At 43.4% G+C, this 14316-nt stretch overlaps 2 protein-coding genes across 7 annotated transcripts in view; both read right to left on the minus strand.

Annotated features, from left to right (window-relative positions):
- Positions 1–2384: 2384 nt before the first annotated feature.
- On the minus strand, positions 2385–5516 carry LOC121582418 (14-3-3 protein eta-like). The gene is made up of 2 exons (XM_041898181.2): positions 5039–5516; positions 2385–3886 (listed from the first exon to the last, which is right to left on the minus strand). Exons 1-2 carry the CDS (start codon positions 5123–5125, stop codon positions 3233–3235), a joined length of 741 nt encoding a protein of 246 aa, XP_041754115.1. The 5' UTR covers positions 5126–5516; the 3' UTR covers positions 2385–3232.
- Positions 5517–6892: 1376 nt separating this feature from the next.
- The window catches only part of depdc5 (DEP domain containing 5, GATOR1 subcomplex subunit), a 33424-nt gene continuing 26000 nt past the window's right edge, over positions 6893–14316 (minus strand). For 4 of the 6 annotated variants that reach the window (XM_041898178.2, XM_041898176.2, XM_041898179.2 and 1 more), the window contains 10 exons: positions 14164–14291; positions 13942–14022; positions 13427–13559; positions 13198–13306; positions 12557–12796; positions 9711–9880; positions 8483–8654; positions 8221–8281; positions 7797–7879; positions 6893–7631 (listed from right to left, as the gene is read on the minus strand). In XM_041898178.2, the coding sequence (XP_041754112.2) occupies positions 7333–7631; positions 7797–7879; positions 8221–8281; positions 8483–8654; positions 9711–9880; positions 12557–12796; positions 13198–13306; positions 13427–13559; positions 13942–14022; positions 14164–14291 (1476 nt within the window). In that variant the 3' untranslated portion in view covers positions 6893–7332. Of the gene's footprint in view, positions 7632–7796; positions 7880–8220; positions 8282–8482; positions 8655–9710; positions 9881–12556; positions 12797–13197; positions 13307–13426; positions 13560–13941; positions 14023–14163; positions 14292–14316 lie in introns of those variants that run through there. The other 2 variants (XM_041898177.2, XM_041898180.2) reach the window with 2 other exon arrangements.

Here is a 14316-nt window from a genome sequence, read left to right on the forward strand (position 1 = left end):
CACCATAGATCAGCTAGATGCAGGCAAAAGTGTGCAAGGCAGTGTTGAATGTGTCAATGTCTGTCACCTTGATTACTCCAATTTCTCTCGACCTGTGCACCTACGTTGTAAACGTTCATTCATAGGTTATAGCAAGTTCATGATGTGTGTAGGTGATATTTGACTATCATGTAGTAGCCTAAACCTATCGATGTTACATTGAGCTGGGTTAATGGAATATGAATGACAGTCATCCAATATGCTGTAATAGAAATAAATCCATGCTCATAAAAAAAAGATAATCCTCCCTCATCTTAAATGGCACCGGCCGCCATTGGTGTGTTGGTTAATAGTGTGTTTGAGACCATGCAAAGGTGTGTATGTGAGCTTGCCTGCCAATGAATGTGTCAATGCAAATACTGTAAATGAAGAAAAAAAATATATTGGTGTCAGAAATCAAAGAATGTGCTTTATGGCAAACAAATGGTCATTAAAGGGGAAATCAGCAGTTGCTACATTCATTTTTTACATTTATTATATGTACCCATTGAATCTTGAAGAATATACAATAACCTATGCTTCATGAGCTTAGTTCAACTGTTGTAACCTATCAGAACCCCAAATATAAGCTTGTTTTACTCCAATGTTTGTAAACAAACATTATATAGCATAAAAACATGGTTAAACCTATAATTTTGATATCATGGTTGGTCAGTCCTTGCATCCATAGCTCTGTCTATGAATTTGAGAGTGGTTACATTTCTACAACCCCATCCCTCAGCTGTTTACCGAAACAGTGACAGGGAGTATATCTGTTCTTGTTTTTACTGCTGATTGACACTTTAATGATCAACTGAACAGGAAATACTTTTTAAAAAATCCTATAAAAGACAACGTGTGAGCCATTCCACTTTCAGAATTACACTAATCCCAGTCCTAATGGAAAGGGCTGATTGATAAAACCCTGAAAGTAGGTGACTACTGTAGGTAGATAAGTCAACTGTGAAAGTGCTGTGGCAGCAGGAGAATTGTGGACTCCTGGGAGAAAGAGCACAGCAAAGAGCACACAGGAAAAACAATATAGTGGGTTTTCGATTGAACACAATTAGGAAGGGTTTATTGGCTATAATAGGACATGTTTAATGGGGAAATATAGTAATAATAATAGCATTAAATGTATGTTAATGGACATGGCTGTTGACTGTAAGCCCATTCCATTAACTCTTCTGTCAATATTGTGATTTATTTCCACAAGGAAACTAATTCTGATTCAAGGTCAGTCAATCGAAAAGGTACTTTCTTCATAAAACTACCTCACCCACAGAGTAAACACACACACACACAGATAGTGGGTTAATTATTACTCTGCCCTGCCGTTATTCCTCTTCAGGTTGCTGGTGAAGACTTAAGTGTGTGTGTGATAAGGCGCTATCCATAAAATTATATTAATCTCTCATCTCATCACAGCTACGAACAATCTTGTTCACATAAATGTACATCAGCCATTAGTCTCTACAGGTATATAACATTTACAATGTCACTGCATGATCTTACCCTTGTATTTGTCCAATCTCATTATCACCTGATGCTTCATCACCAAACCTGAGCTTTTACCTCAGCAATTTCAAAGCCTGAACTATGCCCAACCTCACTCTTCCCTGATATTATCAAGATTAGCTAGTAGCAATATAAAAGATAACTTTGATTGGTTTTAGGTCATGATTATTTTCTACTTCTGTCATCCTTGTAGTGGGATGTTTGTAATACCAGTCTCAGCAGAGACCTATAAATCAATGATAAAGTCAAAAGACTGCAATAAATGGGTTAATGAAACATGTTTTTCCCTTTAATGGAGTTGTTACATTATTACGAACCCTGTAGATAGGAGGGTAAAAGTACCAGAAACAACCACTAGGTGACTATCGAGTCTGAAGCTTAACATGGTCAGATGCAGGACAACAAAGAGCCAGGAAAGGTTAAAAAAAAAAAAGTGGTGAAACAAGCCAGGGTTGTGTTCAATTGGGCATATAGAAGCAAAACTTTTGCAACAGAAAACCAAAATGGGTCATATTACACCTATTACTAGCCTACCGTCCGTCTCACTCCAACAGAAGTGTGCAGCTAATTAATTGGAAATTTAGACTGCACCAAGACACCATTCTGACTTTGTCCATCAGAGGAAGGAATACCATGAGAACATTCTCAACAAATACACAATAAAATCTAACACAGTGAACTAAATGAGTATGTGTGTGTAACACAGAGATAATCGGAATGAGAAAGAAAATACACGTACAGCAGGACACATCATGACCAAATAGCTCATGACCGCAGGGCCATAGATTCACTCATGGCGACTGAAGCACACGAGCATGCCATTCATCCAAGCATTCACACATAACAAGTTCCCAGGGTAGGTAATGTTTTAATGGCATTATTTTAATGACCACATTATTCATAATAATAAACAAATGTACTTGCACAACTGAAAACTCCAGACACTGTCCCATCAACCTTCAAAGGTGGACATTTCAAAATGGTAAGATGGCTGGCACACACGTTCACAGGGGCTAGCAGTGCACACAGAGGTCAGAGGGCAGAGTGGAAAGGGCAACAGACAGGAAATAGAGAGGAGGAACAACAGACAGAGATCTTACAGTGACAGAGGGGTGGGGGCATAGAAAGGGTTCAAGTCAAGGAGGAGAGCACAACATTCTGGTCAATAGTAACATTTCCACTATGCTGTGTAACGTAATGAAATACATTTTCCCTAATTAGAATTACAGACATCCACTCATGATCGATACTAAATTGTCCTCACGAGAACATCCTGTGGAAATGTCACTTGAATACCAACTAGTCAGTTAATTATCAGCAACTATGGAAGGGAGGGGATGGAATGGATCGAAGAAGAAAAAATACCACCTAGCGCACAGAAAGTGGGCCAGGGACAGAAAGCCTTGGAGGACAGAAAAGAGGGAGAGAGTTGAGGAGGACAGTATGAGAGGGTGAATGCAGCAGGGGAAGAGGTGAGAATGTAAGACAAAAACGACAGGCCACTAGAGAACAGATTCTTCCTGATGAGGCCTTAATTGAGCATGATAATGGCACAAAGAGACAAAGAGGTGAGCGATGAGGAAGAGATTAGAGAACAAAAGATCTGAAAATAGTAAAGAATAGGGGGTAGGGGGACAGTGGGAAGGGGAGTGGCTAACTCTAGCTAAAGACAATCAGGGGTTAGGAGGAGGTGGTCTCAGGGTTGGGCCTCTCCCCCCTCGCTGTCCTGCTGGTCGCTGGTCCACAGGGTCAGGTTGTCCCGCAGCAGTTGCATGATGAGGGTGGAGTCCTTATAGGAGTCCTCGTTCAGATTGTCCAGGTGTCCGATGGCCTCATCAAAGGCCTCCTTGGCCAGCTTGCAGGCCTCCTCGGGGGCGTTCTGGATCTCGTAGTAGAACACAGAGAAGTTGAGGGCCAGACCTAGGCGGATGGGGTGGGTGGCCGCCATGCTCTTGCTGATCTCGTAGGCCTCCTTGTAGGCTCCCTCGGAGGACTCCACGGCAGAGGTCCTCTTCTCGGCTGTGGCCACCTCGGCCAGGTAGCGGTAGTAGTCGCCCTTCATCTTCAGGTAGAACACCTTGCTCTCCAGCTGATCTTCTCCGCAGCTCTTGATTAGGAACTGGTCCAGCAGGTTGAGCACATCCTGGCAGACTGTCTCCAGCTCCTTCTCGATAGTCTCCCGGTAGGCCTTCACCAGCTCCAGCTTCTTCTCGTTGCCGTCGGCCATGGCTCTTTGCTCGATGCTGGAGGTGACGCGCCAGGAGGACCGCCGGGCCCCCACCACGTTCTTGTAGGCCACGGAGAGCAGGTTGCGGTCGTCGTTATTCAGAGGCTCGCTCAGCTCAGTCACCTGGTGAGGACATAGAAGTGTTAAAAAGAATGCTGACAGGATGTGAAAATGCTACCATATCATAAACCTTCTATAAATCAAACAAATGTACCATTGACCTAACATTCCAATCATGAAGAAATGCTCTAGAAATTGACCAATGACAAAGGTGTGACGTTGCAGGGTGCATGCATGCCTAGGTGGAGAAAGGCTATGCTGTATTTGTGGCTGAAGCTGTGCTTGATTCTTAACTGTAAACATTAAAGCCATTTTTTTTTTATAAAGATGTTTGTCTTATGCCTTTTGAGAATACTTTTAAGTCATTAGATGAATATGTATCCATCGTCATCGATACATCTAACTGCAGCCAATATCTGCCCTTGCAGACAGGGTCTGTGGGTGCGTTTGTAAAGGAGCAACATCTGGTAATTTTACATTTGAGTCATTTAGCAGATGCTCTTATCCAGAGCGATTTACAGTTAGTGAGTGCATACATTTTTCATACTGGTCCCTCGTGGGAATCGAACCCACAACCCTGGCGTTGCAAGCCCCATGCTCTACCAACTGAGCTACAGGCGGCCCTGGTCGTTTATAAACTTCCACCATCATATTTGTTCGTTATTTGAGAAAATGTACCTCTGTCTGGCATAAATTTGACGATTATTCTGTTAATTAGTCTATTACAGGAAAGGCAAAACCAGCTTTCAAGCTTGGAATATGTAGTTTTATTCACTCGGCCCAAAGTGCTGTAGTGAACGAACGCACCCAATGTGTCCCCGTTCAGCCTCTGGGCTGGTGCTACTCTACTACTACTGCATCATCGACCACCACCAGCTTCATTGTTAGCTCAGCTAGCTCTTTAGCTACCACATTCACTTCTAAAAAAGATTTGGCAAAATAACATAGCAACAGAAGCGAAATAGTCAACCTTGGTATTGTGTGCACCAGGTTTCACATTGATTTATGATGTTGCACAGAATTCTGGAAATTATTTCTTAAATCAAGACGATAATCCCATCTACTATAGTTAGCTAGTTAGCAAGAGGCTACATTGTCAGACTAGTGAATGATGTAATAATAGATTACCTTTGTTACAAACTGATATCAATTACTGTCACATTTGGTAATTCTTCCAAGTGAGCTGCATTGCTCATTATGCAAAATTATGTCTACCTGCTTCATCGCTGAGGCCATGTCATCGTACCGCTCCGCCTGCTCAGCCATACGGGCTCTCTGGATCAGTTGCTCTCTATCTGCCATTGTCGCTGTTGATGTGCCAAAGATCGGGCAGTCAGTTCCAAGATACAGGAGACTATTGACGATTGCTTTTGAATACACCTAGCTATGTGTATTTTCCCGGTGACGTGCAACGCTACAAACAGCACATCAAATGTCACTGCGGATTATCTCTAAAAACCTACTTACAATACGAGGTAAACAATGGTGAAGTAATTCGGTTTTTAATGCTGCCGAGGCGCAAATTAGAAGTAAGACAATCAGTGGCTACCCTCCAAGTCCTCGCTCGACTCTCTATCTCACTACCCGGTGGCTAACTAGCTACTGCGGCCTCCCACTGCTATCGACATGGGGTGCTGCTCCAAGCGTCCTGTCAATCCAGTCTATCGTGTGGGGAGGGGGTGGAGGGGGGGTGTCGAAGCCTGCCGCTGATATTTCAAGATGACGTCACTTTCTAAAAATAGAAACGTACGCTGCAGGCGTGCACCTGCGCAGTGCGACGTACTGCATCGGTTGCAGCAACTGAGAGCGCGTGCGTGTAGGGTTGCTGCTAGTGTGACCTCTCCTCACATATGGTATGCAAGTAAAGGTTCCAGCATATTAGGATGGAGACGAGAACATAGAGGACATAAGCAGTGCCTTCCCTCACATCTGCCCAGTCCAAAAGCCATGATAGCATTTATGCCAACCGCTGTAATGTACACATATGATACTGAAAGGTGCAGAAGACCTCTGTGTTGCTGACAAGTGTTATCTCCCTCATCCCTAAAAGGAAAACACTCCCCATTCCAGTGTTGCATCCTCTCTTCCCTGTAACTGGACAAGAGGAGTGTATGACACACTTTTGTACATTATCAGGGCTTTAATCAATAAACTGATTAAAGCAAGATCATTACACAGGTTCACCTTATGCTGGGGACAATAAAAGGCCAACCTAAAATGTGCAGTTTTGTCACACAACACAATGCCACAGATGTCTCAAGTTTTGAGGGAGCTTGCAATTGGCATGCTGACTGCAGGAATGTCCACCTGAGCTGCTGCCAGAAATTTGAATGTAAATTTCTGTACCATAAGCTAATAATGTCATTTTAGAGAATTTGGCAGTACATCCAACCGGCCTCACAACCGCAGACCACGTGTAACCACGCCAGCCCAGGACCTCCACATCCGGCTTCTTCACCTGCGGGATCGTATGAGGACAGCCAAGGTGGACATTCATTCTGCCCTCCCAGGTCCACCCATGGCTGCGCCCCTGCCCAATCATGTGAAATCAATAGTTTAGGGCCTAATTTATTTATTTCAGTTGACTGATTTCCTTATATGATCTGTAACTCAGTAAAATCGTAGAAATTGTTGCGTTTATATTTTTGTTCAGTATACATTTTGCAGACTGCAGTAGCTTAGTGGTAGTTGAACTAAATTCAAATCTAGGTAGTGTTTTCATTACAATTTTTGCCACTTAGCGGTGTAACTAACTGATATTCCCTAAAAACACACCACTTTGATACAGCTATAACTTTTTCGTAGCACGTTATGAGAAATTGGGTTAAGGTTAGGGGAATTAGGTTAAGGTTAGGAAAAGGATTAGGGAAAATGGTCTCCTAACCTTTTTCAAAGTAACTTTAGTTAAGGGTAGCTTTAGTGTAGCTTAACTTCTTCCAGTGTGAAGTAATTGGTAGCTTGGTAAACTATATTTTCAGAGTAGCTTCCTCAACACTGGCTACCAGTCACTGAGAGGGGAAACTAGCATTACATTATCCCCATGCAATAAAACATCCTGAACAAACCCCATAATAACCGCTTGATATTTATTTTGTATTAATTTCTGCAACAAATGAATAAATTAATACTCCTCAAAGTACATGTTTTCAAATTCACAGTTGCACTCGTAAACACATTATGTAGAGGCGTATGCCAGGTTTAGATTAGTTCTCTTATTATTCACTTAACATGAAGGAAGAGTAGCAGCTCATCAGCAGGACCAGAGGAAGCAGTCTCTGCTCCTCAGGAATAGTCTTCATATTAACGGTCATAGCACTTGACCTTTCACATTGACCTAGTCCTGCCACAGAGGGGACATAGCACACATATACAAGGTGTTCTTGTGGAGAATTCTTCCCAGAAACCTCAACACTGCAGCCAATGCAGACTCATTTCATACAGTAAATTCCCACTTCAATAGAGTTGTCTGTTTCTCAGTTTCAACTCACTTCCCCCTCTCTATCTCTTCATCACGGAGCACTAGCATTCATTTTCTCCTGGCAGCTGTCCCAAAAGTTGACCAGCCTCTTGTCTTTGTTGGCGCAGAAGTCAGTGAAGTCTCTGAGCAGGCGGTCAGCCAGCTTCTCGTCCCCAAGCACGCCCGTCCTCCAGGCCTTGGTCAGCATAGTGTTATAGGCCCAGTAGTAACCCACCAGCTCTTCCGAGCCAAACAGGCCCTGACTGGCTGATGCTGTTGAATTCCTCCTCCTCCGCTGCTGCCCGCTAGAGTACTTCCTCTTGGAGTAGGGCAGCTGGAGGAACACTGTGCCTAGAGGGAGATAGAAGGGGAGCAGGGAGGACAGAGAGAGAGAAAGAGAGGGTAAGGAGAACAGTAGTGTGAGGGAGGGTGTTAGAGGTAACAAAGGGCATATTGAAAAAAATATGTCTGACAGAATTAGAAATCATGCTCATCTTTGTTCTAATATGTGCCTACCTGTTACGTGGATGTATTGGGGCTTGTTCTCTGATGGGAAGTTGAAAGCAGAAGCAGAAAACTTGTCTTGAACAAAACCGAATCTGAGCGAGAGATAAGTGTGAGAATGTTTGGATAAATACCTAAAGACCTTTGCAGCACATATAGTGCCTCCATCCCACATTTACAGAAAACTAAAAAAACAATGTTTTATTGTCACATACACCAGATAGGTACAGTGAAATGTGTTGTTTGCAGGGTCAGCCATAGTAGTGCGGCACCCCTGGAGCAAATTAGGGTTAAGAGGCTTGCTCTATGGCGCATCAACTGATTTTTCACCTTGTCGGCTCGGGTATTCGAACATGCAACCTTTCAGTTACTGGCCCAACGCTCTAACCTATAGGCAACCTGCTGCCCTATAAACTATGCATAGAGAATCACCTACCGGTACAGTATGGCCTCCTGAAAGAGCTGCATTCTATCCCAATACGTCTCTGGTTCAAACCCTGCCAAACAATTATCACAGGGGAATAATGTTGACAAGCACGAACACCCAAAGCAACACACCCAATAAATAGTTTATGCTTATGTCCCTGTACGTTTACTTACAATCTATGTTAAAGATACGTGCTCTATCAAATGATGGAGACAAACTGTGTACATGTGTACAATGACAGTGGTGTAAAAAGCTCCCAGTGTCTCCTCACCCTCAAACAGGTTGTCACTGCCGTCCCTCAGCAGACGGTGGATGTGGAGAGGGATGAAGAGCTGGGCCCGCAGTGGGTCACCATACAGGTAGGAGGGCAGGGCAAAGGGCACCTCCAGGACGGGCACCAACAGGAACCCACAGGAGGCAGCCTTCCTGTGCCAGCCTTGGACCTGTAGAGATGGGAATATGGTGGAGAGTCAAGATAAACATGGGTCTTGTTGTCAAACTCTCTCGTCCAAGCGAACGTAATGTGATGTGTAGTGTTGTCATGTTGGGAATTAGTGAGCCGTTTTGAGCCCATATGGTTTGATTATCAGCTGGCATGCCTTGTGACTCCTTAAGTATGACAACCTGAAATATTTAATAATTCAGCCGTTTACTTCATATCCGTGGCAACTTCAAGAAATATGTCAGTATGTCATAAAAACATCTTACATTAAATAATGCTGACAGGAACTCTGTCTTAATGTGTAGGGTGCAGGGTGCTAGACTAACTTTTTTCCACTGGTGGCACTGGTGCTACCAACATTTTCAGTCGATGGCACCAGCACATGATTTGGTCGCACCAATTACTCGCCACTGTGTGCCGTTAATGACTGGACCTGTGTCCCATAATGTACCTGCATTCCATACAGAACCAGACTAATAATGACTAGCCATCTTTTAAATTAGCTGCCCTTGCCGGGCTTGACATTCAGGTACATTTGCCAGTGGCAAAATCCCACCTAGCAAGAGACCGAGGTGTTTTTGTACTATACAATATACAGTGTAGGCTATATGTGATGGCAGAGTTTGCAAAACAAATGCCCCGTGATTGATACAAATCATCATGAGATCATTCTGCCAGGTAGGCCTACTTTGCAGTCAACATTTAATTGGGACGTTTTTTTGGGAAAGCCTTTAGAAATGTTCATTCAAACAGCGCATAATGAATGAATTGCGCATGGCAAAGATTCCACCAAGACTTCGGACCAAACTTTTTGAATACCTGGTTTGCATACCCATTGTTGCATACCCATTGCTGTTTGAATAAATCTTGATAAAAGCAAATTGTGAACCAAAAACAAAAGTGACCAGCAAAAAAAAAATCACTGGCACCCTAGCGAACAATAAAACATTGTCAAGTCAAAGGGTCGCAAATGCAAGTGTTTTGGAAGCAGTTTTGAGCCCTGAGAGTGTCTCAAGTGAGTCAATGGACATTCCCCCTCTGTCTGGCTCTGTCTTACCATCTCAAAGAGAACAGCTGCAGTGACGGCCATCCAGTGCAGCTTGACCTCGAAGGCAGCGTTAAGGGAGAAGTTGCCATGGTAATAGCAGCTGCACCACTCGGTGCGGTCGCTGCGATTGTTAACGTCCACGTCCAAGGTGACCGTCTTCTGCTCTGGTACAGTGGCAGCTGAGGAGAGAGAGAAGGAGGGAGGGGAGAGAGAGAGCAAGGGAGTAGAGGGACAGGCCCAGAGATCAGGCCCAAAGGGAGAGATGGATGTAGAGATGGACAGGCAGGAAGAGGACATTTGCATGGATATTATGAGATTAAGAGGGTGAGACAGTTGTCGGAGTATATGGAATATGGTACGGGGGGGGGGGACACCAAATGTTTGTGATGGAGTTAGAAACTTCACAATGAATGTTAGCAAGTTATCGAAAGTCAGTGAAACCACAATATTCCACCATAGCATCCTCTCTTGCCCTGAAACACCTCTGTTATGCTCAGAACTTGTCTCCAGGCAGATTCGGTACCAGGGTTGGGGTAAATTCCATGTCAATTTCAGTCAATTCAGGAAGTACACTGAAATTCCAATTCCATTTCTCTTCAACATTTCTCTTTCAGTTAGGACAATTTGGAATTAGAATTTGGTTTACTTTCTGAATTGACTGAAATTGAAATGGAATTGACCCCAAACCTGTTCTGTACTGACTATGTATTAAGGATGATACATTTAGAATGCTACTCCAAATTACATCACAATTCTTTATAAATCATTATTTTGTTGTCCATATGATTATTTCATTCTGAAAAGGTTAGTGTGTTATTTTTTAAATAGGCCTATAAGTTTTAATTACCAAGTCAGTACACTGTTAATCACTGGAGACAACACAAACATGGTCATCATGACAAACATAGGCATACAGGAAATTCTTTCTACAGCCAGATTGTGGTGTCATTGTTTCATGATTTCCTGGAGAGGAACCATTGAGTTTATTAATGTATAAATGACTATATTTTATGGTTCTGAATTATGATTCACACCTTATTAATCTCACAGAAATTAGTCCAAATAAAACAGATTTTATGGGAGAAAGGTTATTGCATTTATGTTTTAGGTAATGTTGGGTATAATGACCATATCTGTTTTCTGAGCAGATGGGGGCAAAGCCTACAGTTAGAGCTGTTTCTCTCCCAGTGTTAGACATTTTCATGGGAATAAGCTGGTTTATATAAACCATAAAACAACTCCAAACTCATCAGTAATTTAAAGCGGCAATCCTTAGTTGAAAAATTACAAAGCAGAAAAAACTGAGGGATGGGTCTGGAGAAATGTAACCACTCTCAAATGAATAGACAGAGCTATGGATGCAAGGACTGACCATCCAAGATATAGAAACTATGTTTTGAGGCTATACAGTATTTGTTTACATTTCCGATGTTTACAAACATTGGAGTAAAACAAGCTTATATTTTGGGTTCTGATGGGGTACGACAGTTGAACTCAGCACGAGGCATTTAGAAGTTATATTCTTCAAGTATCAATGTGTATATATCATTACTTTATACGTCCAAAAATGCATGTAGCAACTGCAGATTGCCTCTAAATTGCTGTAAAAGTGGCAGCATAAACAGCATCAAATCACGGTAAGAAAATCACAGTGAGACAGAGAAAGAAGGATTGGTCAAGACTCCCTAAATGCAGTAACATTCTCACAACATTTTATAGTGGAAACGCATTAAACAGTACAGAGAGAGAAAGCAAAGAGAGGACAATGCACTGCACACCACTGCTCTACTGTACCACAGCCACTTCTACCACAGCATGCACTAAACACTACCACACCAACTAGTTCTCTAATTGGACGGAAAAGAGAACTACCACACCGATTACTGCTCTGATTGGAGGAAGTAGACGCAAATCCCATCCATCAGTGATCTGATTGGATGGAGTTGTTTTCAATCAGTCGACAGTGGCACGAGTACTACCATTAGATGTAATATGTACTGTACTGTACATACTGACATGCCAATTCGAGCTACAATTGGAGGCAGAGGAGGTTGGGATGAGAATGGGAAGAGGTTTAGGTGTACCACCAACCCAAGCTCTGCAAGCTGGAGTAGATAGATCACCAGCAATCACATGCAGCCCTGTTTTTGCCCGTAAGGGGGATGGGTACTGAGGTCCAATGCCTTGTGTCACACAGAATGAACAATGTCACCAGGATAATTATTAGTTCAGATGGTAGATGGCAAGTCAATGATTAAATGATGTGAGAGCAATGTTGTGATGGTGAGAAATTCAAGTCATTGGAAAGTACTTCAAGAGTAAAATTGTGGTTAGTATGTAATGAATCATGGGCCAATTATTCAAATCTAAGAATACATTATCTAGAGTTTGATGGTTTTGATGGCTGTTTGTAAGTTCCCTGAATGCCTCAATCAAATAGAATAGTAGCTCCTCAGTTATGGAGTGGTGTTAAGTTATTTAGAGATCAACTGTTAACAAGTTACTAATGATTTTTGGGAACTTTTTGTCAACAATTCAAACCAAGTTAATAAAAAAATGTTTAACCGGATCTCAACCAACCATGTCCAAATCTGATGACCAAGTTAGCACCACTTCATATTTGCATACAGAGGCATGCAGGAATCTTGTCTGGTGGCTCTGTGTGACACCTGCTATGGGACCCTCCCTCCCAAACCCCTAAGGGCCTGTTGCAGGGTATGTGTCTGACTGGAAGGGAGGGGGAGGCATGCTCATTCTGATTGTGGGGGGGGAAGTCATGTCCATTCTGGGGTGGGGTTGAGGTTGGGGTGGGTGGGCTGAGGCTCAGCTCTGGGGGAGGAGCAGGCTGTGTGTACCTAGCAGTGCTGCGGCCTGGCTGCGTCCTCCAAAGCTGCGGCTGAAGGAGCTGTGCCTACTTGCATAGGACGCAGGCCGGCTGGGCAGCCAGGGCAGCAGGAAGGCCGGGAGGTCACAAGGTCGACGCTCCTCCAGGACAAAAGCAACCTCGAACCACTTCCTCTGAAACAGGGCAAAGTCCTCCAAGGCTGCCGTTGACCAGCCCTGTGCCACAGGAGGAGGTAGCTGGGATGTAGGGCCTGGAGTACAGTAGAGATGGAGAGATATATGTATGGTTATTATTGAGTCTGGTTAGTTACCACCAGTGGCTGGAAACCTCAAATGAGAACAATCAATATCGGCATGACTGAGAATCAATGACTGGAAAGAGGTCAGTGTGGGAAGCAGGCAGGGCTGGGGTCAATTCCATTACAATTCCAGTCAATTCAGAAAGTAAACCAAATTCAAAATTCGCCGCACTGAAAAGCATTGAAGAGATTTGGAATTTCAGTGCACTTCCTGAACTGACTGGAATTGAAACGGAATTGACCCCATGGTGGGCAGCATGGAGGACTACCTTGTTCTAGGAAAGCAAACCAACGTTTTTTCAATTGATACGTTTTCAGATTAGCTTTGTGTAGACTGTAAGTGTCTCCCTAACCTCGCTCGGCGTCTTTCTCTGCCACTATCCTATAGAAGTAGAAGCCATAGACAAAGGTCCTCATGGCATCCCCTGATGCATGGGCAACCAGGCCCTCATCCAGCATCTTCTACAGAAACACAGGGGACACAGCAATACTGTTAAAAACCCAACACACAAATGCTGCATTCACAACATACAGTGTGTCTCCTTCACATACTTTAACAAAGGCAGATAAACGTATACCTACCTGCATGATGTCAACAGCCATGCCTTGTGTGGCCACGCCCTCTACATTGTTGACCAGCCAATGGACGATCTCAGCACTGATGAAGCAGTTAGGGGGCAGGCCCTTCTGCTCAGGTAGAAGCTGCACACCTGTTCTATATATATCACACAGAAGGACAGAACAGTAGCTCAAACACACTCATCTAACTGCAGGGACAACAACAAACCACAACTAAAACACTTGAGGTATGTGTTGTGGTGCACGCCAACACACTCTTTCACACGCACATTTGTTTTACTAACCTTGTGGGGACCAAACAATTGATTCCTATTCAAAATTCTATTTTCCCTAACCTTAACCCCAAACCCTAATTCTAAGCCTAACCCCTAAGCCTAAAATAGCTTATTTTCTTGTAGAGACCGCCGAAATGTCCCCACTTGTCTGAATTTTCCTGGTTTTACTATCCTTATAAAACAAAAAACAAAAACACACACACACACACACACACACACACACACACACACACAGGATCTTACGTGGGGTGTTTGATGGCCTCTAGTATCTCCATCAGGGTGGAGGATGAGGACAAACATAAGGCTCCAGTACCAGATTGCCCACTGTAAACTCACAGACATAAAAGCCTGGTTAACTATGACTAATGTCATCATCATTAACATAACACTTTCCAATTAGAAACATTATTTTGAACACTTTACATTCGAAATCAGAAGAGAAAAAAACAGCATTTCTAAACCCACCTGGTTTCTGTGGTTAAGCTGGGTCCTGTGTCCCCTGTTGCCTGCGCTGCAGCCCCACCGGTCACCGCCCCAGCCCCTACCTGACCACCTTTGTCTGTGGCCCCTCCTTCAGCAGGATCTGTAGAAATCTACAGGCCAATCAGCAAAGGTTAG

The sequence above is a fragment of the Coregonus clupeaformis genome, chromosome 15 (assembly GCF_020615455.1).
Source record: "Coregonus clupeaformis isolate EN_2021a chromosome 15, ASM2061545v1, whole genome shotgun sequence".
In the NCBI taxonomy this organism is placed as follows: domain Eukaryota; kingdom Metazoa; phylum Chordata; class Actinopteri; order Salmoniformes; family Salmonidae; genus Coregonus; species Coregonus clupeaformis.

What these genes read in the sequence shown, in the direction of transcription:
- LOC121582418 (XM_041898181.2), bottom strand. Translation starts at nt 5,125, where the DNA reads ATGGCAGATAGAGAGCAACTGATCCAGAGAGCCCGTATGGCTGAGCAG. An exon ending in TGGCCTCAGCGATGAAGCAG is followed by an intron (nt 3,887 to 5,038) that starts GTAGACATAATT and finishes TGTCCTCACCAG; the next exon opens with GTGACTGAGCTGAGCGAGCC.